General features: G+C 43.2%; 1 protein-coding gene across 1 annotated transcript in view; it reads left to right on the top strand.

Moving 5' to 3' along the window:
* bckdhb (branched chain keto acid dehydrogenase E1 subunit beta) overlaps positions 1–13,762 on the top strand; it is a 38,679-nt gene extending 24,917 nt beyond the window's left edge. The window contains exons 9-11 of the mRNA XM_076150342.1: positions 4,924–5,010; positions 11,941–12,091; positions 13,293–13,762. Of these exons, the coding sequence (XP_076006457.1) occupies positions 4,924–5,010; positions 11,941–12,081 (228 nt within the window). The 3' untranslated portion in view covers positions 12,082–12,091; positions 13,293–13,762. The remainder of the gene's footprint in view (positions 1–4,923; positions 5,011–11,940; positions 12,092–13,292) is intronic.
* The last annotated feature ends 13,046 nt before the right edge of the window (positions 13,763–26,808 follow it).

The following is a 26,808-nucleotide window of genomic DNA, read 5'->3' as shown; positions in this document are numbered from 1 at the left end:
GAGGGTGTATATGTGTGTCAGGGTGTAATTGAGTTGAATTGGTTTTAATGGCTCTTTATGGGATGTTGAGTTATTTCTGTCTGAGGTCTCCCGTGGCGTCCTGGCTTCTCTGGAGGATGTCTTGGCCCTCCGCCCAGTGAGCCTGTTCTACTCCACTTAGGCTCTTTCATTCCTGTGCCGTCTCGTCCCCTCTCTCACTCTGGTTCTCACTCTCACTCTCGCCTTCCTCCCTCGCTCTGTCGTGAGAGAGCGAGTGATTGTATGGCTCTGAAAGAGTGAGGGAATGTTTGTGTTTCCTCCCTCCATGCTTCCCTCCCAGCGCTATGATTTAACAGGCCTTTGGTTCACCGAGCACTCACCCCTCTCTGCTAATCGCTGAGCGCCACTTTAAAGTAGGCGAGCTTCGTCTCAACTCTCATTTGTCACGGAGATCGCATGGTAGCGCATGAGTTAAGACCCTGCAGTGGCCACACAATTACAGGGTCGGCGAAAGAGAGCAATGCCAGTGGGTCCAGCGGCAAAGATGACTCCTAACTGGCGGCACAAACTAAACTTTCTTTTCCTGTTGCATTTTGATGAATGGCCTGAGGGAAGACGACTAGTGCTAAATGGAAAGCAGGGAGTCGCTCACAGTCCACTCTAGTTCATACGTCTGTGTGTGTTTTAAGTTTCGACGTGCATACTGAACAAGCACTTCACTTTTTTTTGTCATCACTGCCATTCTTGGCTTATTATGCATTTCTGCAGCAGTCGAGCCACAGCCCTGTTTAGCTGCAAGTATGGACTCTTTTATTTACTCACTGCCTGGCTCCATTTTCTGTCCACTGTCCTGATAGTTGCCTTCTTTATGGCTTTGTAACTCTTCTTCCCTGATTTTCGGCATGTGTGCCTTTGCCGTCGCTCTCACACAGGCCTCACTTTCATGCGAAAATACCACAACAGCATCAACAGCAGGAAGTAACTACCTGTGAAAGTGGCTTCCTGCAGTCATCATAAAACTCAAATTCTGGCTTGAATAAGCAACTTTTGAAAAGATCCATCTGTCTGCACATGTGGCTTTGTGGTGTGTGTATGCACACATGCTTCCCGGGCCTCCATCTGTTAGTGAATGTATGTGCAAGTATGTACACCGTGGAAGAGTGACAGCTCTGACCTTATTCTCTGAGGGCATGCCAGTGTGTTGGCCTCCAGCCTGTAAGCGGTCAGGCCCCATAGTTGGAAGAGCTCAGAGTGAGTGCATAGTCATGAAAGGAGATGAAGATAAATGGATGATTTTGATGGAGGGAGGCAGGGAGAGCGGAATGGTTGAGCGAAAGAGAAAAATGGGTGACGGGGATACGATGACAGAGAGAATGGGCTACATGGACGTCCAAAAGAGTTGGGGATAGTAGAAAAGAGAGCTTGATGGAGGGAGAGTTGGATGGAAGTAGCCAGGATAGGAGTGAGGGTGGGAGGGTGAAGCTCCGTGCTGCTCATTAGGTTTGGGTGTGTATGGGAATGGCAGTAAACATGACATTTCCCTTGCAGCCAGTGGAACGACCTCGCCGTCTAATGACAGCTCTGCGACACAATGAGTAGTAAAAGCTGCAGCCACCAGAGCTGTCACCCAGCCCAGTCCAGCTACCACCAACCACCAACCAGGAACCCTCCTTCTCCCCGAGAGCCAGGAAACAGAATTTATCAAGCCAAGCGCCGCACTGAAAGTTAGATTGCTGATCCAGACACTGTATTGCTAGTCCACAATAGCATTCAGCCATGTTTTGATTCGTGGTGACCCGATATATTCCAATCCATTTTGGGCTCAGTCTAAAGTTATTGCGGATGCTGGCCAGGAGTTTCAGTATAGTCCACATATTTCCTTAATGCATAGAAGATGTTGGAATCTCATTGCCGTATGGATGATTGGCGTATGGACATTGCATGATCTGGTCAATATTGCGAGCAGTATCTATCTGATCTTATTGGTAAAATGTCCCATTCTGGAGAGGAGATACAGGACTGTTGTAGCCCGCACTTAAGTCAAGCAAGCCACAGGGTGTGTGTAGTCGATTTGTCATCTAATTATTGTTGGGGAAAGTGTTATTAGTAAGCAAACGGTGCGTGTATTTATAGCCCGGCTTCCTCATTGATTGGAGGGTTTCTGCTCTCTGCACTCTCTGCTAGATGATGCAGGGAAACGTTCAGTCAACACTGAAGCCTGACTAAGGCCAAAAATAATGTGCAGTGCAGCAGTTAAATCATAGATAAAGATCACAAAAAAAGAAATGTAGCAAACATCACAGGTCAAAAATACAGTCACACATTTTCTCAACCTCTTCCAGAGTTGTAAGATTTATTTTTTACCCTGGTTCTGTTTGTCACCACACATTACCCCTGGCCTTTGTTTTACAGTGAAATTTCCCTTTAAACCTAACTGCAGTATTTGAATTGACCCTGTCTGACCAGTAGAGTCCGCAAGTAGCAAGTCCCCTTTACCTCCTCCTTCATTCTCTCCATTGTTTCTGTCAACCTCGTTATTTGTGTGCAGGCTAACGTTTGGTTTTTTTAACACTCATGGTGACAGGATTCTCTTCGATTCCCGTCTCCCGACTCGCTGTGTAATAAGCTCACCATGCACGAGTCTCTGCAGAAAAACTGTAACAAAAAGCACCCCTGCCAGCACGCCTTGAGGTTATACTCCAAGATTTATGGCATGTTTGTTTGTCCTTTCCTCACTCAGAGCATATAATTTGCCCCTTTGGATTTGACTGACTGATCATCTTCATATGCATATGCACTTCCTGTGGCTTCACCACTGTTTTACTGTAACAGCTTTGCTGCCATTCTGAGCCCTTAGTGACATGAAAGGCTGAATGTCACAGGCAAATAAAAGAACTGAATAACTTTTGAGAAAAGGTCAAACCACGGGATGAGAGTAGATTTAGGCTGTGTCGCCTGAAAAACCCTTCCAAAGCCGGAAGCAACTGGGTTAAAGGTTACAACCACAATTACTATGAGCAACTTACTTTGCTGTCAGTCTCCTGTCAGAGATGAAAAAAGCCTGTGAGTGCCTGTGTGTTCATTTTGGTCTCCTGAAATTCTGTCCCACGATATTGTAAAAACAGTGGCAGGCTCCTTTTGTATCAAAAGCATCCAAAGAATGCCAGCAGGTGTGATAATGAGTCTGCTCTCTTAGTTGCTTTTCTCCGCACAGGGAGCTAAAGCTGATGTCCTAGTAGTGTAAACTGAAAGTTATGTTAACACATTCCATCTGTTTGTAGGTTCTGTGCGTGATAAGAAATGGGTTCAGCGTCGGGTGGATTACAAGGTTGGGTAGCAACACTGTTTATTCATCAAACCTGTACGAGTCATTGGTCTAAGACAAACCTAACGGTAACATGTCATATCTAGATATCGCCTGACTCAACTCCTCGTCTGACACCCCCTCCCCCCCATCCAGCCTGCCAGCTGTTGTTATTAATTTCCAGCGTTGTTATTAACTTCCACATTCCTGAAGACAGTGTAATATAACGTCACCGTTACAAAATATTCTAGGTCAGCCAATAATACAATGTCTTCTAGTCAATTGTTAGTGTTTCAGACTCGCACGGTGGTGATTGGACTCAGCCTGCATTACTTGTGTGTGTGGGTGTGTGATGGTGCTACATTTAGTTTGTGCTTCATAGCCAAACCGAGGGACCTCAGCAATGTAAACATTTGCCTGTTTAGCGTCGGCATGAAGTCCAGAGCGATGCTGTGTTTGATACTATGTGGTCCTGTCGGGTTGCAAATATGCCAGGACTAATTCTTAGTGTCGTATGGATATGTGCTGCTTATTTTCGTGGGGGTTGTTTAGTTTCCTTAGCTGTGATATTTGTTTTGTGGCTTTGAAGGATGGGGGGAAGGGGGGGTTGATATTTACCCTCCATGTTTAAATAAAGAGTGCATTGAGCAGTCTGGTTATTACAGCGGAAAATCCCCATGCGTTCCAAAACCTGAACTAGGGATTCCACTCCACTTTCATAGATTAACCTGGATAAATATTGTTTAAATCCCTGTTTAAACTCTGACACAAAGCATGAAAACGCAACAAGGCTTATCGGGTTTGACTACGAAAGACTTGTATTAAAGTAGTTGTAATGATGATAAGTTGTATGTTACAATTATAAGAAATAGAGCAGAAAAAACTGGTTTGCTGCAGTTGCAAAGAACGGAACAGACATAGCCTTGGTCTGGACAAGTGGCAAGTGGATGAGATTATAGTATAGTATTGGGTTTTATGCTGCGGTAGATAACGGGTGGAGCAGAGGCATCCGTCTGCACTAATGTCAGGTTACAGAAAACCCAAATGCAAATGCCTGGGAGGCTGAGACCTCTAATGTCCATGATTGTCCGCTGGCCCTGCGTACCAGCCTCCAGCTCATAGTGTTGTCACATCCATTTTATACATGCACACACACATTGACGGCCTACGCACAGATATGGCATTCCGCAGCATAGGAGTATGTGAACCGCCCTTACTTGGTAACACCGAGTCCCAGCTCTCGTGTGTGTTTGTGGGTATGTGTGTGTGTGTGTGTGTGTCCTCACCAGTCGCACCTCCTGTAGTAGCTGTCACCTCTACAGTCTGTCTCTCTGCACACACCAAAGCACAGATGTGTCCAGTTTGATAAAAACCTGTCACTGCGTCTTTAAGCCACCGCCTATAATCTCAGACTCCTTGTAAATGTCACAAATACGTTCACATTTATTTTGGAAGCATTATCATTTCTGACACCGTCCAATCAGTCACACTCGTCTCCGAAACGTTGGTTGATGTAAGAATATTTCCCCCAGTTTTGAGTTTTCAGAGCTCCAGCTGCTTTAACTTTGTGAATGAATCACATCGTTAAAAAGAAATGTTGCTCCATCTTTATTTAATCTGAGCCTGTCTGTGTTTTTCAGTCGGTGGTGAAAACTGGACGTCTGCTCATCAGTCACGAGGCACCAATCACTGGAGGGTTTGCTGCTGAAATTAGCTCTACAGTGCAGGTGAGTGTGTGCATTCTGTGTATCCATGACTCTGCTTATGTGTGTGTGTTAATGTGGCTACATCACCCGACGTTTTATCTGTTTAATTATTTTGCAATACATTGTTGTAGGAGTAGCTTAAAGAGAAAAGAATAATTATATGTCGAAGCAGCTTCATTTTTAAACTGTTATCTATAAAGCTTCGCAGATGTTTGGTTTGGATCAGTTGGACTTTTATTTCTCCCATTGGGATGTTTCATTTGGGCCGGGCTCAACACAACAATCGCACTCAGCTGTGCACCGAAACAACTGCATCTAGACCATCATACTGTGTCATAAATGGACTGAACCAACTACTAATCTATGAATCGAGCCAGAAGAACAGAGGGCAAGATGCACACGGTTAACATTAACTAGGATTGTATGCCAGTTCTGTAGTCGGATCAATGTTATTTTGCCATTTTACAATGATTCACCTCCTGTTTTGGTTGTGTTGTACCTCATTTCCAATGCGCTGAGCGAATGTTTTTTTCATGTGGCTTTAGTTTCCTTATTTTGCATCGTTTGCAATTGTTTCTGTGTGAAAGCACCTGGAACTCAGAGGAAATGCACTTTGGGAGCAATTCAGTCCCCGATTCCAAACAAAGTAAGCAAACTGCACTTCTGTAAACACCCATAAAAGTGCATTCATCTGTGATGGTTCACAGAGAATGTCTTACCCATGTAGGGCTTATGGAGTATTGCTGGTTGCTGGCAAATCCGTAAGGCCTGGACACTGTAAATAAGGCATGCCAGACATGGTTGATGAGAAAACCTGAGCTAACAAAGATCAATGTCTAAATAAAAAATGTCTTCCCCCTGCTTTGATCCCAATTAGGTCTATATTTGGCTAATAAGACAATTGTCCTTCAGTATGTGGGGTGTTCTCTCCCTTTGAGGTTCTAGGAAATGCCCCCTCAATGAGCAATTTGTTTCAAGAATGACAGCAACTTTCCGCCTCTGACGCACCTACTGAAATGTCATGGGGCTAATTTTGTGTATGTGTTACCTCGAGTGCTTTATCAGTCAATGCGTGTGAGCTCATTAGATGAAGCTGTAAAACAGTCGACCCTCTCCTGGCTCACCGTCACTCAGATGTTATTCTCTTCCCCTTTCAGGAAGGCCTTTAAAAGGCCAGTGAGTCACCCTCTTCATTTTCATGTTTCCATGTTTTCACATTGTGTGAGGATGATGTAAGTTGTTGGTGTGTTCACTGATTGCCACGATCTGCAGTTTTTACCTCAGGGAGTGGGATGTTTTTTGCTGGAAAGAATCCTTGGGAATTGTCTTTTGAATTGTTTTGTTTTGAAAGGATGCAACTTTGACTTGCAGGCCTCTCTCATTGTCTGGAACACGTTTGGCCTCGGATAGGATTTAAAGCTCAAAACTCTGGAAAGAGAGTTTAACTTAAAAAAAACTTAAAGTGTTCGCCTGCTAAATGTCTGACATAGCTTTTTTTTATATATTCTATGATTCTGTCCTGGAATATTGAGTCAGTTAATGGCACATTGTCCTCCACCTCAGGGTAGGACATGCTCTTCAAATGGCTAGGTAACCCAGGAAACATTATACTGTGCTTCCCTCCTTCCAGATGGCAGTGAGGTCACAACCACTGTGACTCACTGGGAAATAATGGGGATGTGGCCAACGTTCTGCTTTGATAATAGGATGGAACAAAAAAGCTGCTTAAAAGTACATTATTACCAGAAAGCTGCTGAGCCGTAGGTTTTATGTCATTACCAGCAAGCACAAATGTTAACGGTCCCAAAATGTATAACACTTCCATGTTTGCAAGTGTATCTGTGTGCTGTACCTCTCCAGGGCTCCAAAATAGAAAATGGTTGTCAGTAAAGCTGCTGTTCTTCGGCTACTGTCATGTGGGAGTAATGTTTAAACTTTTGTCTATTATTTCTGGAGAGTGTGTCTTAAATTTTGCGACTATCAGACATAACCTATGCACCTCAGGGCCTCTGTCCATAAAAATCTGTTTGTGGATTACATTTCCCGTTTTTGTATCAAAGACGGCAGGGAGTTTGCTTAGGGCTTGGCAACCTCCCACCATCGTGACCTGGTTGGAGTTCTCATGGTCTGAATAATGTGCAAGTGAAGTGAAATACTAAAGACATTGTTTTCATGGACCTCAGGGATGCACAGACAGCAGTGGTGACTCATGACTCTTAAATCTTAAAGCTGAAATCTCTAGACGTGCCAATATCTTATTCACTTCCACAGAAACACATCCTCTTGCCAATCTGCTTCGTTGTAGGGATCAGTTCTGCCTGAGCAATGACATAATGCATTAAAGTGACTTTTAAAATGGTGTATATTAAGTGAACTCTTGCGTATTTAAACTTCCCACCCTTGCAAACATCTGCAACTCACATGCCCCAACTACAAAACGCTTAACTAACAGTGGTAGTTTTGTAGCTACAACTGTCATCTTACAAAGTATTTTTACTGGCAGTTTCTCCTTCATTATCCCTCTGAAACTACACAACCGTGGATCACATGGCAGTCAGTCAATGATATGTCTTTGTCTCTACAGGGGTCTCATCTGTGAGGTCCTTTTGGATTGTCTGATTCGAGTCCCAATGCTAGGGCTTGCCATTATTTGTGTGTAACTTAAATCGAGGAGATTCCAATAACCAGTTTACAACCATGAACCTCTCACTGAGTTGTGGTGCTGTTCTGGGACATTGTTCAAAGACAAGTGAATCCATTTTGGCGCAGTTGGTGTTGGTTGAGGATGAAGTCTTGTGTGGGTTCTGCCGCAAATGCCTTCTGAATCAGAACCAGAGCGCTGGCTGTCTCTCACGCTCGTCTGTTTGGGAGGCAGAGTAGGACCAAGGCCCGGGGCGCTGTGCCCCACTGTAAAACGCATGGCTGTAACCCTGTCTCTCTCCATCAACGGATGCAGTAAATCAAGCCTTCAAAGGACAGTGCCCGTGTCAGAAGGTTTTAACCAACAGAACGCTCTCAACCAAACGGACACAGGTTTCCCTTTGAGTGAGGAGGTTATAGACGTTGTATAGTGATGGTATGCTACTTGTTACATGACTGCCATGCCGCTAGTTTGTTACGATCCAATCCACAAACCGCCGCCATAACAATCTTGCCCATGAATACAGACACACAAACACACTCGATCTGTCTATTGGAACTCACTGCAGTGGACACTGGAGGTCAAAGAAAATAGCGTGTATGGTGATTAAAACAAAAGAGAAACCACTGACTGAGTGGATGCAATTAACAATAACACACGCTAGGGGGCTCCAAAACGGACATAGTAAGTCTTCAGTGATGAAACTGGAATGTGTTTTCTGAACATAAAAAAGCATATGTTCAGCCCCAGAGGCTCAGCTGTACAGACTTTAAGGGTCAAAGGCTCCATATTTGATCTAAACTGCAGGCAGAGGAGCTTGTTGAATAAAAAGTAGTTTCAGTTCTTCGGCCCGTCCTCAGTCGACTTTCAACTGGTTTAGAGGCCCGCCATTGTCTTTCATAGCTGGTAAAACAAGTGATATTGGCACTTTTCTGTGACTGCAACCCCCAATCTGTGGTTGTCGCTGACACACTCTGATTTGTGTACGTCAGGAGTCACACAGGACTGCAAGTTAAAGCCCCCGCTGGGAAGTATTTTAAAATCTGGTCCCGATCCAGGACACAACGTTCTTAGCACTTGCCATGTTGTCATATTTTTATTCTGACATTTCAGTATATTACATATAATGATGCACTTCCCAAAAGATAAACACTGATTTGAATGAAATCTGAGTTGTGTGGCCATTCTCTGTCCAGCTGTGGTAGCAGGGAACCAGACTACTGTACTTTTCTCCCACTTTCAGTAAATGTATTTAGAGGAGATTACAGATCTGATCCAGACAAAAGAGCAAACTCCCAAGCACTGTCTGTCCGGTTGTCTGTCGAAAGGGCAGAGAATAGCTCTTGTGGTTGTAATCTCGACGGCCATGGGTCGTCTCATTGCCACCTCCATCAATACATTGCGATGAAAGGTATTGATTATGTTGGATCTGGGAAGGGAAACCTTTTTTTTCTCTCTCTTCAGTCCTCTGTGGATGTTTTTACAACCGCCCATAAATACAATGCAAGCCTGTACAAAATGCAATCTATCAAAGTTCTGATTGCACTGATCAACAATCAAAGCTATGCAGGCCTGACCAGACAAAACTTCCAGTGAGTATACAGTCCTATGGGCCTCCCACCTGCTGCTCACTTCCATGGGGAGACATCCACATCAAGCTTTGCTCCAGGCCAAGTGTTCAAGTACGCTCTTGTTTGAACAGTCACATTCCCAAGTCCTACATTTGCAGTGAAAGACATTGAGCCCAGTGACAGACATAGGATCTGAGAAGATTGCTAATACTCATTATGTATGGTTAACACATCAATTGACTACGGTTATTAGAGTGAGTACAATCAGTCCCGCTCACATGTACAGTGATTTATACATTCCTGATCTCCCCAAGACGCTCTGAGGTTGTCTTGATGAGCCCATGATGGAGGCTGTTTCATGTTTCTATATTCATTCATCACCCTATTTGCTGGGAGTCCAGCTGCTAAGCAGATACCAACATGAGCACAGAGCATTAAACAGTAGATCTGCTGTCCGGACCTCTCTGGCCCCTCTGGCTCAGTTGATTAACAGTGTATTAGAAAGTATCTCCATTTTTCATCCAATACCTGCATGAACATCTGCTCCAGGAGAGGGACTCGCATAAATAGGACTGCTTTGTATTGTATTGTGCTTTCATTCTCTCTCTCCCTAGTCACTGTCTTACATGTTATTTCCTACTGCATGACTGTGTTTACTGCTTTCCATGCTTTATTGTACTTTTGTATCATGCCACTGGAAATTCCTATTGCACAGCCGACCTTTCGTGGAGGGGGAATTTCTCGTGTGCCTCTCTCCAGGTTTCTTTCCTTTTTTCCTTATACATCATTTCTCTGGAGCTTTTTCCTCGTCGCGGTACCGTGTTTTCAGTTTAGTGGGATATTTACTAAGAACATTAGAACACTCTTAAATGCGTATGCACACACACATTTATGGATGCAGCATTTCTCTCATTTTATAAGCACAAATCCCCGGCACATCATATTGGTAAATATGAACAAATGTCTTTCTGATTACAGTTTGTAAATGATCAGTTAATCTGGCCCTCAAACTGTTGCAGCATCATGCCGTGCTGTACTGTGCTGTGTGTAACGGCTCTGTGAAGTTATTAACCCGCCACTCAAAAACAGGGAAGCAAAAAAAGAAAAGTGGGATTGTGCACTGATCAAGTTTGACAATATTAAATGGACTGCATGGACTTGTTATCATTCCAATTCAGCTTTGCCACCGCTGATGACTGTGATCTGTAACATATCCACACAAACCATCTAAAGGGCTTTCTTCCCAGCATGGTTGGTATTGGGGATATGTCATCATTATAAAGGATGTCCCAACCCGAATGTGCTGCTGCTCATCTCAGCACTGTATCAAGCTTACAAATGTGCTCCCCCTTCACTTGACTGTTCAGTGTGTCTCATTAACGGTTAACCTTAGGACTTCACTGACACATTCCAGGCAACCTGTCATGAGATGCTACAGTCATCACCTCCATGGCTCCACTGATTATCCCTACCATCATCAGCAGCAGCAGCCTCATCTTTCAACTTTCTCTCAAGTGTTTGGGTTTGCAGAGTTGCTGTCACATCTGAAGTCTCTCTCTCTCTCTCTCTCTCTCTCTCTCTGCCCCTCTCTCTCTCTCTGCCCCCCCCCCCCTCTCTCTCTCTCTCTCTCTCTCTCTCTCTCTCTCTCTCTCTCTCTCTCTCTCTCTCTCTCTCTCTCTCTCTCTCTCTCTCTCTCTCTCTCTCTCTCTCTGGGCTCATGTTCATGGATTATAGATTAATTTTCAACCTGACAGGAGCAATTAAAATGTTATTTAGCTGTAATTATTCTCTCTGCAGCTGAAATGAATAAAAGGCAGTTAAACATGGCCAGTAAATGATTTACAGTTATCAGTGTGAACAAGGCAGACTTTACAAAGCCTCACAACTTGGCTTCATATCTTTAAGGAAATAAAAAGTATTGATGTCTTAAAAATAACCAAGTTGGACGCTCATGTCAATAGATATCCCCCCGTCTGTGGCAGAATGTTCCTGGCCCCCTCAGCTGGCTATTTTTCTCAGTTAGCTGGTTCCTTTAAGACATAAACAGGGTTATTATGTTTTTACTGGTATTGGATGCTTGTACATTCATAATTTCTCCTCCGACAGCCTTTTGAAATTGATAAATGCGTCCCTAGACCTGCATTTACAGCCTGCAAACGCAGCTGCTAACTCTCCAAAGCTCACAGGCTCACAGATCAGCAAGATTAGACTTTTTGCTTTTCATGTACATGGATACCAGTTTAGTTTTTATCCTGTCACTGCCAGCAAATCCAAATTCTTTTGTTCTTCTTTTGTTTTAGTTGCTTGAGTTGTTTGCCGGTCTCTGTCGTCTGAAAGGAGGGTACTTCAGGTCCCTGTCACTAATAAGTGCATGCGTCCAAGTGTGTTCATCTAACTCAACAGGGGTTTTGTCCCATGTGGAGTGTTTTGGCCAGCTTCATTCTGCTCAGACTCCATGGGAAGAGGTTAGAAGCCAATAGAGAGGCCCGAGCGATGGCTTGTTTTGCACGCTGGGCCAAATTGCCTAAGCACCGGCCAGCTCTGTGGAGCCTGAATGAGACATTTTGGTTTGTGCAAGTCAGATATGGTAATAAAAAATAATTTCATGCGATGGCTGTGGCTCTATTCACAAATCAACACTTGTCTTTGGCGAGTAGTTATCTAGTCTGCAGTAGCATCCATGATGTAGACCAGCACACAGTATTGGCCTTGATGTATGTGAAACTTTTGTTTTTGCAGGAGGAGTGCTTCCTTAACCTGGAAGCTCCCATCAGCCGGGTCTGTGGCTATGATACTCCCTTCCCTCACATCTTTGAACCCTTCTACATCCCAGACAAGTGGAAGTGTTTTGAGGCGATCAAGAAGATGATCAACTACTGAACTCCCCCAGGTAGTGAACACCAGCAGCTGCATGATAACCTTTGGGATTTATTTCCGTGGTGAAGATATGAAAAGATGGCTTGGCTTTAACCTGTTGACAACACATGAACAAGCTCACATGTGATCTGACATGCTAAATAGAAAAAATGAACCTCTTTGAGATTTGTTCTGTCTGATTGGCTCATTGCATTTTGTTTTTTGTTCTTCAAATTTAGATTAAATGATTTTTAAGGAGTCTCTGCTTACCTACATGTCCCCAAATCCCTATTTCTGCTCCACATTTCTTATGTTCCTTTGCTTTCGCTCCCATTTTTCTACTGTTCAAATTTCAGAATGTGTAGTAGTATTTACTATAAATACTGAACAATTCACAAATTTATTTATAAAGGTTCCAATATTGAATATGAAAAAGATGAGCCCTTGGTTTTGGCAATGCGATGCAAAAAAGTTTCCTAAGGCTTGAGCAATAGTTAAAAAAACACTGCAAACACTTTGGCGCTACATTGCACATTCATGGAGCTCTTGTATCATCATCCTCATTGAGCAGGCAGTGATAGATTGTCGGCAGCAACTTCCACAACTCACCCCAAATGTATCGCCAACTTTTGTTCAAAGAAGTGATGAGAGTAAATTCTACCTGACAGGCCTTCAATGGGATCTGTGGGTGTAGGCGTGTGTGTGTGGACATCGGTCTGCGACCAGCTCCAAATATGACTTAAGCATTCGGAATCCTCTGATTCTGATTTGGGTTCACTCAGACTCGTTTCCTTTAGAGCTGCTGACTTGTGATGGAGTCACCAAAGGTTCCTTTCGGTGCCAAGAGTTAACAGGGCATGAATGACATGGACATGCCCTATTTACTTTGGAAAGCCAGTGCTGCCATCTCATACACGAGATTATTATCTTTCATTGCTTGGAGAAGTGACGTTTAATATCCTGCGAGATGTCACGAGTTGCCGGTCTGTTTGAATCCCTTTTTTAATTCATAGTGTCATTTTGAGCAGGTGCCAATAACAATAAGCCTGCGCTAATAAGGAGAGATCAACCTTTAAAAAGACACTTAATTGAATCCAAAGAATGTCCCCTCTTATCCTCACTGTCTCTCTCTCTGGTTTTTCTTCATCCAACTCCTCTTTTCACTCATCAGCCCATCTGCTGTGCACAGCCAAGGTATTCGCTTTGACTTACTGAACCTTTTTCTCCTCCTCCAGGGCCAAACTTCTGGTAGCCCCGAACTCCATGCTCCCTCCTTCCCTTCCCGTCATCATTTATTCAATGGAGAGTCGCCAGGAATAGACACTTTGTTGACCATCCAATTGGGAAGGAGTATCCAGATGGGCTCCATGTCCCTCTGTAGTAGCCAGCTAATGGACTGATACTCTGCTTTAGAGAACTTTATTCTGTTTCAAGGGGAAAATGACAACCGTGACTACAACTACATCCTTTCTTTATGTTGAAAAGTGATTGAGTTCATCTGTCAACAATACACTAAGACACATAATTGAGTTGTCATGAAGATGCGGGTGGATACTATGTGGAAACATAGTCATAATAGGTTGATTTTGTGCTGTTACATTTGATTGAATGTGTCCATAATCTTAATCCAGTTTGTCATGAGCTAACCTTTATTGTGTTGATGTGTTGGGACTGTGGTTTTTAAAGAAAATAAAACATTGACATAGGTGCAAAACAATTGTGTGTGCGTCCTTTCTTTGAATTCATTGTTCAGATTTCACATTTAAAAGGGTAATTTTGGTAGCACATTAGAGTCAAAATGAAAGCTACCTCTCAGACCGGTTTGCCTCAGGTTATGGAATACAAAATACAAAATGTCTTGAGTTTGCTTAATTATCTGGGAATTTGTCAGTGCAGCAATGTGTTTACGACTTGTTTGGTCTCGTCCATCTGTTAATCCCTTTTCCCTCCCTCTGGAAAAACTAAGAAAGTAGTCACATTTAAGCACCATTGTTTCTTTTTTCTTCTGTCAAATTCAAAAAACCTTTTCCATTTCACCAATCCTTTCATGACTTCGAGCTTGTATTCCCTGCTGATTTGCTTATCTAGTTGCTCATCTCTTACCACTTTGGGTTCAGATTTGGAGACTTATGGAATCAATCAGAGTTATTGTGCTACGGCGTGTTTGAGATATCTTGAGAACGACTATTAAAAACTGCCTGTCAAAAGTTGGAGTTTTGCCCATGCCTCCATTAGGAAATGTTGGCAAGAGAGAGCAGTGTCTTCATCTGTGCCACTTTGACAGCGACTGCGTTCAGGGCAAACAAGTACAATGAGGAAAAGACTGTTATATCAAACCTTAGTGGCCCCTAGAGACTGCCCTGTTTGTTTGTTTGTCTGAAAGGACTGCACAGAAGGGAAGACATATACAGTAGTATCTACAGTTTAGACCTTAGAGTAAACTCCAACATAGCAAGTGTAAAATTTGACCTCAGGGACACACTATCAGCAAATTTGGGGATCATCAAAAGTTCATCTTCTGCGGATCATAACCAATTCACAGCACTAAACAATTTCATATCAATCCAGCAGAATGTTGAAGGGTTCAAAGTTGAAAGAGTTCATCCTCTGGGACGCACACGTGTGCGCATCGGTCTACTTGTTAGATGTTGACATTTCTTGTGAAAATTTGAGTGAAATGAGGATGCCAGAAGAAACTTCAGGGAGTGGCCAAAAGTATAAGGAGTCATCCCCTGGGGACCTGGACATTGTTACAGATTTTGTGCAAACCTTGCCGGTAGTTGTAAACATGCTGCTCCGGACCGAAGTGCTGGATGGAGAGACGGATCAGCAGAACTCAACATTCTGAGGCTGCACCACTAGCAGGACAGAGTTCTGATGTTACAGTTATCCTTGTATAGTATATAATCACCCACCCCAAATTTAGTGTGTCTCCTCCTGCTCTGACCACAGGTTTTCCTGAACTCAACTTGTCCCTTAGTCCCTTACAGTGATGTAGTTAAGAAAGCAAGTTGTAGTCACACGGACATCCGAAACAATGCACATCAGAGAAGGAGATGTAACGAGATGACAGTTAAAGGTTAAATCTCGGACTTCCTCCCCTCACAAATCCTACTATTTGTTGCTTGAAGCAAAGGAACATCTGCAATCATGTCAGACTTCAGATATCAGATTACGTTTCGCAGGACTGTACAGGTTTATACAGTATTTACACTCTACTGCACCATTTCACCAATCACAGTCAATGTTGAAGGAATCGCTAAATCCATGAGATCATAGCATTTTTGCTTGAGATATTGCATCCAAGAGGGCTTTATATGAATCTAGAGTTGTAAAGTATAACATGTCCATATGCCAGTGAAACGGCCATTGAGGTTTGTATGCACTACATCATCCTTTCATTATGTTTCTGCTGTTCAGCTTAAGGGCAGACGTGTCCGAATGATGCAGCTGTACAATAAGCATCAGTACACTCCTATATCCAGTGTTCAATGTATTCATGCCAGTTCATTGCCTCTGAGGAGCATGTCAGGACACAGCACCACAGCTCACAGGATACAACAGTCATTTACTCTTGCTTATTTAAACTGCTCACTGACAGCATACAAGGAGGTTTAGACATGTGGGGATAGATGGCTGTGTTGCTTTGGCTAAGTCTAAACACTCATTTTGCAGTTTGCAAGGGGAGCTCTGCAGTTACTAATGAAGTCGTTGGTCATGCTTGTCATGTACAGTATGGATGCATTATGGTCCTCTAGCCTTCGTCACTCAACTTAAGTCCATAGGGGAGAGCGTCATTAGCCTGCTAATAAGATGTCTGCAAGTGGAGTGCATAAGAAGGATAAGGTGGACCAGATGGCCCCATGCCTGGAGGTTTCTGCTTTAAATTTTCTTCCAAAGTGTTGAATTCAAATCATTAGCAGGGTTAAGGAGGATGGTAAGAGCAACTTCAAAGCAGGGGTAATGGGTTCAGAGAGTAGTGTTTCCCCCCGTGGCACAGCCCGGGTCTTAGGAGATCAAATGGAAGGAGGTTATAGAGCGACGTGTCCTGACAGGATGGCTGAAATCCAAATCTGGACACCAGAGAAAGTTTTATCGATTTAAATCTAACACATCTGGAAGATCAAGATGAAATCGTGCACATTTACTTCGTACACACATTTGGCATTTTCTCTGTGTCGTTTGGAAGTTGTTGTTTTTTTGGCGCAAAGACATCAAGATGTGCGCTGTGCTGTCTTGTTTGCTCCTTAACACAACTGTTTCCAATATATCACTTTGTAAACAATTTGCAAAAGTCAGAGGAATGCTTCGGAGGCTTTGTGTGCAGCAGAAGTTGACAGCATCATTGATCCTTTTTAGATACCCAAGAAAAAAGCACTGTGTGAAAACAGACCGGCTTACCACATGTATTTAGAATTGCGGTTTGTAAAAATAAATACATTTGGCACAGTTTTGATAAGGCTGTTTTGTTTAGCACTAACATTAAGCAGACCCCTTTAACAGGAAACGTACAGTCGATCACCATCTGAAATTTCAAAGGGAAAGGCAAATCTCTTCTTGGAATATAAATTTGCCCCCGTGCCAAATTCCTTCTCCCTATTTCTCATAATCACCGAGCACTGCGACTGGTTGTGTTCCTTCAGTCCTTGCCAGTGTAACACCTATCATAAAGTTTGCACGGTTCACAGCACCAGGCAAGCTGCAATCACGGTGCGAGAGCGATCGGGAGACTTGGACGGTATACAGACAATGCAACAAAGCGGACCGAAACACCTCCGCATTATTTGCAAAGCCGTTGTAAACTTCAGAGAGGATTCTCAGCGCTCGGCACCGCAAACCCCGGTCAGAATGTAAAGATAAATTCACGTCTGTCATTTTGGTCAGTGTGAAAGCGGCGCCTTTAACCACGGTGGTGAGGCAGCCCCTCCTTTGGGTGGGGTGGTGAAGATGACCTTTGCTTGGTAGGGAGGCCATAATAGCATCTATCCTGACAGTGTGTCATTACACACTATATTTACATGAAAAGCTACAAAACCTGAGGTGATGGGTCACAATTTGAAGCTATGGGGGGTGAAGATGCCGTAGCTCCTATTCAAATGTAAAAACCAGAGATTAGTGGCGATTATAGAACCGCGTGCTGTATAATGTGGTCTGCTGTGCATTTGAATGGTTGCTGGGTCATGTTTTACAGCACCATTACACTTTTATGGGATCACGAGGAATGTATTCATCCCCGCCGCCATTGGAATTCCTGTTTGATAATCATAATAGGTACAGCATGGGATAGATTATGCTGTGGAATTGTTGTTTTAAAGTAAGTAAGCGCTGTGCGGATTGAAGAATGCACCATGGATTCCAAATTGGTTCAGGATCACTTAAGCTACTTTGCCCTTTCTTGCATTGTAACAATAATTAAATAGATTACACTCCCATTCCCTAAAGCATGTTCATATGCACTGACAGGAAAAACATAACTATTATCTTTTGTTTCTACAAATGAGCAGTGCATCATCATACCCTGTGTGACAGTCAATTTGGCTCAACATATCTGCCGTAGTGGCTGCTGGCATGTTTCCTGTCAGTCATTTCTGATTCCCAGAGCACACGGCGACCACAGCAAACCATCCCTGACATCCTTAAGATACCAATTCTCTGTCCTCCGGCTAAAGGGGAAGTGATTTTGTTTTTCTTTTCTGGTGATGGAGCTGGCCGAGTTGACCCATCTCTCTCTCTCTCTCTCTCTCTCTCTCTCTCTCTCTCTCTCTCTCTCTCTCTCTCTCTCTCTCTCTCTCTCTCTCTCTCTCTCTCTCTCTCTCTCTCTCTCTCTCTCTTCCCAGGGACGCTCTCGGTTGTTGCTTCCTGTTCCTGTCTTTCTCATTCCAGTTCAAATCCAAGCAGGTCAATTGAATTGAGAGGCTCATGGCAATGCAGTGGGAGGAAATACTAACTCAAAACACAATGTACGTTCTATTACATCCTTGCAATGACGATTTTCTTATGAAACTCAAATGCAATTGCGTGTGTTATGATCACGCCGTCAAATTGTGTGAAGATCATGAATGTACTTTATCTGACATCGGAAATGAAACATCTGGAAACCTCTTGAATTTATATTCTGTTATCTATCAGCTGCTCTTGTATACTCAGCTCAGTATCTCCCTTTTGAAATCAGACTTTCCTGTTTGCTGACTAGAATCGCAAGGGACGGATGGAGAACACCGACTGCTCCATTTATTCAAAGTGTCATTACTTCATCAAACATTTACCTGCAAGTTATCACACGTGCACACACACACACACACACACACACACACACACACACACACACACACACACATACACAGGACGGTATGTACACATGCATTAGTGCACCGATAGCGTAAAATCGAACAGAACACACACTGCTTGAGTTTCTAAGCTGCAGTCTGCTGCCTCTTTAAACCCCAACAGAGCAGTAACATTGCAAAGTGCAAAAACAAAAAACACATGTACATCTGCCTGAGGAGCAGACCTCATATACAAACGAGCTGACTATTGGGAATTGCTCTTCATCATCATCATCTCGTTAGTTTTTTCAATCAGGCGAGGTTTGGTTTTAATCCTGCCTGTTGAGGGCTGACAAATGGTTGCTAAGGGGAGCGAGGGGAAGAAAACAGTCTTGGTCGTGTTAGCTCATTTGCTCTGGCTGAAGGCTCGGTGGGGTGTTTAGACACAGAGGGCAGTTCAGTCCCCCCTCATGTAAGTGGTGCTAATTTGTGCGGCAACAGAATCATTTCCAAGCTTAATTGAAGGAACCTGGCGTGTCACGCTCACACACTTTCCCCCCTCACGGCAAACAGGGAGCCTCTCGCTCAAATATGGCCGATGCTTTTCTAGGTGCGCTTGTGTACCGTGGAGGGAGAGAAACACAGTGTTGTCTATGAAAGTGGATACACACAAATGCTTACCATCTGTCCAAACTTGACAGAGATGTAAACGTGGTGTTTGTAAGAACTCCAGCGCTCATTTGATTCTTTAAACCCCAAATGCTTTTGGTGAATCAAACATTTTAGTTATTGGTAAAATGATGTCATGTCATTGTGGTACTGGTTGCAATGGAAACAAGAGTCTGCTCTATATTTGGACAGGCTTTCTTGCCAGATGATCAAATAAAGCTTGTAGATGAGTTGGCAGAAAAAGTTTTGTGTACAGACAAAAAAAACACGTGAGGCCTCTGTGCTCCTCTCTTCACCAACATCAGCCATTGTTCGTGCGTGTTGGAGTTCAACTAAACCATAATATTGTGTCCTTTTTCCAATATTATGGTTGGATTTTCCACAAGATGGGTTCTTTAGAGAATGAAGAAAAGGGATTCTAAAGCTCTGAAGTGTCGTCAGTTTCAAAATAAGGTCATAGTTGGCTGTCTTGACTTTTGCAAAGAGTTGATTGAATTAGGATTACAGATTTGGTTCAAGATCGCTGTGTTAAGGTCAGGCTTTTCAAAAATGGCTTAGTTGTGATGTCTAACCAGAGCAGAGAGCACATGCCTCTGCCAAGGCAGAGTAGTCCTCCAATTATGCCTCCAGCTCTCATTGGTGAACTGACAATCCAACAAACTTTTGAGTCTAACATGTCTAGTTCAAAATGTATTGACAAAATGAAATAGTTGTTGTTATAGCACCATTGATGTTTCTTTTTTTTCCACAGAAGTATTGAGTGCACATGTCCAACAAGTCTGGACACAGTAGACTGATTCATTGATGGAATACAGCAGTTTTTGAAGACTTTGGCAGCCGATTAGAGCAAAATAGTGAAGAAAATCAACAAAGCTGTATTTTTTGGTTGCGTTGGTCCAGACTTTCTATGCATAAAATTAATAACTGACTTAAAATTGTAGGATGAGATACAAAAAATGTTCTTAGAAAGAATTCAAAATGGCCAAAAAAAAGTATTTGGTGCAAATGGGCATTAATGTATTTGAATGAATAGGAATATGACCAAGGTGTCCAAGGAGAAAGGTTCAAAAGTTATAAGCCAAAACATAGAAGTGGATATTACAGCACCACCATCAGGCCAACCAGAACCTGAATATAACGTGTCCTTTCCTGGCCAGTGTTATGGGGCTTCAGAGAAAAGTCTTGCCTCCGGCCCCCAAAAAGTCTATGGCGCCCCTAAAGTATTCATTCTTTCAAGAATGTAGAGTTCCGTTAAGGTTACCGTCTGCTGCATGTGGTGATTTGATGCCGTCTCTGTTCAGCAGCTGGTCAGAGGAAAGTTCACGATAGGTAGGAGAGCATGGATGCACTCGATCAGCCGGATCCTTTATGCTTCATCTGCATCCAAGACTTTGATGTCCATCTGTGATGGCGCTCACGCTGAGAAGGAAACATGTAAACCACTCATATGACTCCTCATGCTTTCATTTCAGCTGCAAGACTCAACATTTATATCTGCAGATGAACAAAGTTGGAGTTTTGTATTCAAGAGCATTCCAGAAGATAACGACTTTCCCCAGGGAAACAGAGCCGTTTCAGACTTTGTAGTTAATCACCTCAGACTTCATCAGTTAAAAAAGAGGGAGTGTGGCAGTTAGATTTGCATCTCAATCAGTTATATTTTTATTATCTTCTGTCAGCAATGAAGAATTACAGCTGTGTTGACAGAATACAGAGATTCGCCACAGAGAACTTGCATTGCATTTTGCTACAATGCTGAAATCACTGCGTTGCTACACAATCCATACATTTACGGCTCATCATCTGACGTAAAGAGAAGCTCCTAAATCAGCTCCTTTGCTTCAGATACTTTTTGATGCTTGCATATTTCCATAGTTCAAACATGGCAGTTAGACTTTGTGGCACAGCTCCTGACTGAAACTCTCATTTTTCAAGCACACTTGTAGACACGGAGTACTTCATCTACTCTTGATTCCCAGATGTGTCAGATGTGCCAGGCGGGCGGTGCTGAAGGATCACAAGGAACGCTATTCTGCAGGGAGGGAAGAAGGGGGGTTCGGCGAGGGGGGGGAAACGTGTGAACAGTAAAACATTTCACCTTCCTGCAGGATGAGTCACAGCTACTTCCATCTAAACTGGGAGCGAGACAGGAGTGTGAGGCACTTGTGAAATGACAGTTTAAGTGATGGCATTTCAGTCACTCTGGACAGAGGTGGAAGAGTAAATTAGATTATTACCCTCCTCCCGTTATACACAGACAGAAATATGAGGAAAAACACTGAACGGTTAAGCTCCATGTGCCGCTGCCAAGATTATTGTTGGATATTTGGTGAAGCAGGGACACAAATACAGTTGCTGCCTTTTCTTTAAGGAGAATACAAATGTTTACAGTTGTATTTTAGTTTGCAATCTCAAGACTGGGAGGTTCTCTTTAGAAATGTGTTATTTCAGTGATTCAGCTGGACAAACTTTTAGTCCCTAGTTTGACTTTGGTATGCTCCTGCTAAGAATCCTTTGGAACTCACTGTGCCAACTTTCCTCAGAGGCGTGTCGTGAATTTGAATCTGGACCTGGTTTGGATGCAAAGGAATTTCACACTGCTTTTCCTTATAATATATCAAAATACAGGAGAGCGTAACATTTCTGCCTTCAGTGAGGGACGGCGAGATAAAAGCACAGCAGAAATAACTCACTTAAAGGGAAACTTCATCCATTCCATCCCTAAAAAAAGGTTTTTCACGGACATCACAGCGGCACAGTGACAATATGTTTCTGCTTCTATTCCTTATATGCTGCCGGATTCATTTGGCAGTTTGGTCAGGTTAGGGTTAATGTTAGTGGAGTTTAAGCCAACTGGGTAGTAGAAAAGTCATAGAATAGTCAACATATTAATATCAAATATAATGTATATTTGATATTTTTGGCAATATTTATTACATTTGCAAGTGGGTTACCAATATCAATAACACATTCCAATATTTAACACTTCCTCTCATGTATGACTTTAATTACTCAGACCTTGATGTTGTTCTTCTCTCACTTCAGCTGTAGTTTACCTGATCTGATGAACCCTTCACCTGCCTCACACAGTAGCTGGCAGGTGGATTGTAAACGCAGTGATTCATTTTCTTTATCAGATTTGGCTTAACCTTGGCAATCTGTGTGTGTGTGTGTGTGTGTGTGTGTGTGTGTGTGCGTGTGCGTGTGTGCGTGTGTGTGTGTGTGTGTGTGCGTGTGTGTGTGCGTGCGTGCGTGTGTGTGGTGATCAGGGAGATTAGAATGAACATGATTCAGACTTGTATTGTGCGATCAAAGCAGCAGTGCAGGTGTAGAATCTGACTTTCATCTCAGGTTGTATTCATTGGACGATAAAAATCATGTAAACATCTTAATAAGACTGACTCTGCAACGTGTATTTGTATTGATGCAAGAGTGAGAGTGAGAGAGAGAGTGTGTGATGGTGTGTGTTTTGCTGGTTATATAGATTTGGGTACATGCGTGCGTGAAACAGATGTGTGTGGTTTATGAGGCTTCCTACTTCGTCTGACACTTCAGAGACTCATGATCGATGACATCACATGAAAAAATTGGTCCTGTGAAAGCAGCTGTAGTGTGTAAAAGCTTTAGTGGCCGCAGAGAGAGGGAGAGAGAGCGAGAGAGAGAGAGAGAGAGAGGGAGAGAGAGAGAGAGAGAGAGAGAGAGAGAGAGAGAGAGAGAGAGAGACTGACCTCCTGTGACACCTGACAGCTTCGTTTAACAGCTCAGCCTCTGAGTCTCCCGCATCTGTTTCTATCATGTCCCCGAGGCCCTGCAGCCATTCGTCACCACATAATTATGTGTCTAAAATATTAATGCAAACGTGACGCGTCTCCCTGTTGCGGTGTGAAGAAATGAGCCAGTTCAATCAAACCTCCAAAACAAGGAGATTTATTGATGAGTATAGTGCCGACGCCTGTTCTGCCATTTAGAATCACTATCAGCTCATTTATAAAGTCACACTCATTGCTTCTAACCAGCTCCATCTATAAATTATAGCACACACACACACACACACACACACACACACACACACAATAAGTCACCTTTCCACTTATATTTGCAATTTTTCCCGTGACGTTCTGTCTAAATGTTTATAATTTTCCACTTGGAAGCTTTGTTTTTGTTTTGGTATATTTAGCCGTCCCTCATCCTGGGTTCGGTGCCCGTTTTACAGACGCTCTCTAATTAGCACAGCAGAAATACATATTTAGAGCTGTGCGGCTTTGGAGACTCTCTCTTTATTTAAGTCAGCAGAGAGAACAATGGAGGAAACAATGGCCGCCTGCAGCAGTCGTGAGCCTCGCTGAGTGACTCACTGCAGAATCAGTACTTCAGCATGTCCATCAGTCACAGACACACACACAGGTCGGTTGGAGATACAGTAGAGTCGCTCGCTCACTAAACAGGAAGCTGATTGTCGCTCTGCAGTTTTGTACAAACCGGGACAGTTGTGGTGAGGATTTATTTGAAGCAGATGGTTTAGACACACTCATTGTCTAAATAATAATAAATCCAAACAGAAATTATTCATATTGTGTGCTGCTTGTAATTAAGACTTCTCCCACAAGGCTGTTTGCCCCATAATCCTTGTTGCCATGGGTGATTTAAGGCACAATTCAACATTTTGGTAGCAAACTTTTAATCTCCCTGTTGCTTTCTGATAAGGGGAAGCTGTGCCTCAATACCTCTGGTTTTGATTTGCGACCTCGGTGGGGGACAGGAAGTGTGGATGCGCCCTGGACTCCCTGCTGAAGCTTCAACGCAGCCTGAATGTGAATCAAACTTTTACACACTCCTGTCTGTGGTTCACAAATGAGTAAGAAGGCACGGGGCTCCACTTCCCCGGCGCTGTAATTAAGGGAATTAATTCACATCAATCAAATTTTTTATGAAAGCCGAACGGCAGCCGCGCAGTAAATAAAAACCCCAGGCATGTTCTTAGATTTCACTGTGAAATAAAAGGGTGTCAGATTAACTGGTGTGCGTGTGTGTATGTGTGCCTATGTGTGTGTGTGCCATCAGGACGGCAACATTCTCATTAAACAGCAGCAGATGAGTTTCCACCGGCTTTGGACGCATCATCCTCAATCGGTCATTCTTCATCTGTCTCGCATGTTTTGGTATAGCAGTCTGGGGACTATTGAGCGTCTCCGTGCCGATCTGTTTGAATGTAAATGATTCAGTGAGGAGCTCTAAAAGCTAGAGACGCTAATAATCACAATGTGGTAGCATTTTACAGCGATACAAACCCTGGAGAAACACTTAATTGCCAGCAAAAGTCTTAACATCAAAATCCCTCATATATCAAAAGTAAAGTGAAGAACGAGTTGTTAAAAAGCCGTCATAATGAAAATCACGGAGGCGAAAATAAAACAGTAAACAATGAAGAAATGGATTAAAGTGTTTCCTTTAATTTGATTATTTCCTTATTTCCTTAAATCCTATTTCTATGCCAATGTTGACAGTTAAGTGTCACCAAATTAAAACAGAAAATCTCTCAGCAGCACAAGTAATCCGGCCCACCCTGAACATCACATTACACTCAATCATATTGTGTGTATTGTTGCATTGTGTGTATTGTATTGCATGGTTTGTTGCTTGTAATATATTAGATCATTGATTGAGCTACACGCCCCCAATGTCTGATAAAGTTCCAATCCTGGCTATTTTCCACATAAACAAGGATGGAAACGTTCATTGGTTGAAGGTGTTGAAGACCTTACACATGTTTTTAACACTGAGTGCATGACTTTGTCCATGATGAGATGTCTGTTCCATTGATGAGCTTCCATGTTTGCTGTCATTCAGCTCACAGTGGTGCGGCGCAGATGCGTAGATGTAAACGTTGCCGGTAATTAGTCTGGAACTGTCCTCTGATCTCCCTCCAGAGGTATTTCAGCCAGGCAGGGACTCTCGCTGCAGCTACACCTTCTTTCCACAGGGCCCCCAGCACCCTGAACCTGCTGACCAGTCCCCACACTCCCAAGGCAAATATTTGGGGAAATAGCAGCGAACCCATGTGCTATAAACACACAAACACAAAAATGCATGAAATTGGATCAGTGCACCTGTGAGAAGCCAGTCCCTGACTCCAAACACTGGGTCTTATCTTAACTCTCAGCAGCATTAGAGTCACTGTGTGGGTGTGTATCCAGCACTGTCTCAGCGACCGCCTGAAAGAAGAACTCAGTGAATAACATTCAATAGTCCAGTATTCTAAACTGAAGCAAGTATTTACTCCAAAAGATTTACTCCAGTATCCACAGTCAAATTCTTTGCCTTCAGATGTTTGAGCAGGGAGGGAAAATGGAAGGAAATCAAAAGCAAAAGGGAAGAAGAAGAAGAAGAAGAAGAAGAAGCGACATCGGAAGGAAGGAATAAAAAGTGACTTTGCAGCCATCAGATAAATGTGGCGGAATATAACAGATCAACTCTCTGTCCTTTTTGCAGGTGGTTTAACTCCATATATGCCTGATGCACACTAGAATGTCATTCTAATCTCCAATGAAGGCAAAGTATTCCACTCCACTTCTCATACTGAGCAAGGATAGAAGCACCAGGGCATCAGCAGCTCCTCATTAGCGGGAATTATTTGCGGAATCCGGCGATGTCTCGGGGGCCCGGCTTTGAAAGAAGCCTCACATAGCGGCGGTTGAATGGTGTTTTCCCTAACAAAGACACCATTTTTTCCCCCTGTGTGTGTGTGTCTCTGGAAATGCTCGCCAGTTGAACTGATTGGTATTAATTCCATTCAAATGAGAACAGCCTGCCTGTGAGCCGACATGGAAGATGAGAAATCGGTTGAACCGGAGGAGGCAGGGCTCAGCTCTTCTATTCTTTTAGGTGCTGAAAGAATGAAAAAGGACCCAGTTTGGTATTTGTGAATGTGGATGAGCTTGTCTGGCAATGTTTGAGACAAAGTGCATGGAGACGGATGACATCAGCTGCTTATTAGCCCTTCAGATTTGCAGAGAAAGGTTAAGTCGCTTTAACAGCAGTAAATCATTCAGTGATCCTTACAATTAACTAAACAGATCAATTTCTACATATTGTGTCTGATTAATCTAATCATGTACTCTGAGGCGTACTTCTGAGGTACGCCTGTTACTGTTGCCAGGCCCTCGTCATGACATCAACACAGGACAAATCCCCGGTGGAAGTGAGCGGCGGGGCTGACGGGAGCGTGGGCACGTGCAAGCGCAATCAAATCAAGCAAATCTGTAATCTTGAAAAGCTCAAAACTCCAAATGTGTGTTTGTTTTGTCATGACATCACAGATTTTGAGCCTCTCCAGTTTCCCAATTTTGGAGCGTTTGGTCGTGTTGAGAAATGTTGTCTTAACCGTATGAGATCATAGAAGGAAGCATATGTTGACTCTGTTTCGGCTAGATGTTTCCCTCGGACCCTTTCCTTGAACTGCACTTTGGCACAGTCGTGGTTGGTAATTAGTTCATCAGGAATCAATCGGAAACTCTGGAAAAAGTTTTAAAATGAAACTTATGTCAGACTGTCTCACCGCTTCAACATAATGGCCAGTAGAATAATCAGTGTCCTTGCAGAGATGATGAGCTGTATTTTTGCTTTCAGGACCTGACGTGCGCACCGTCGGCCTTCATCTCCTGCATAATCTCCCTCCATTTGTCATCTCTTTGAGCCGCTGTAATGTCGCTGGGTAATAAATTAGTATTTTTTTCTGTATCCGCTTAAATTCCTCCTATTCACCTCTTCATTTGGTTCTGGAACATTCTGAATGTCGCCGTTGTCTTTTGCTTAATAT

This window comes from Genypterus blacodes, unplaced genomic scaffold (assembly GCF_046128005.1).
Source record: "Genypterus blacodes isolate CSIRO-AG114 ecotype Tasmania unplaced genomic scaffold, CSIRO-AGI_Gbla_v1 ptg000052l_1, whole genome shotgun sequence".
Lineage (NCBI taxonomy): Eukaryota > Metazoa > Chordata > Actinopteri > Ophidiiformes > Ophidiidae > Genypterus > Genypterus blacodes.
Note: the sequence above shows the minus strand (reverse complement) of the source record. Positions and strands in the feature narration are given on the sequence as shown.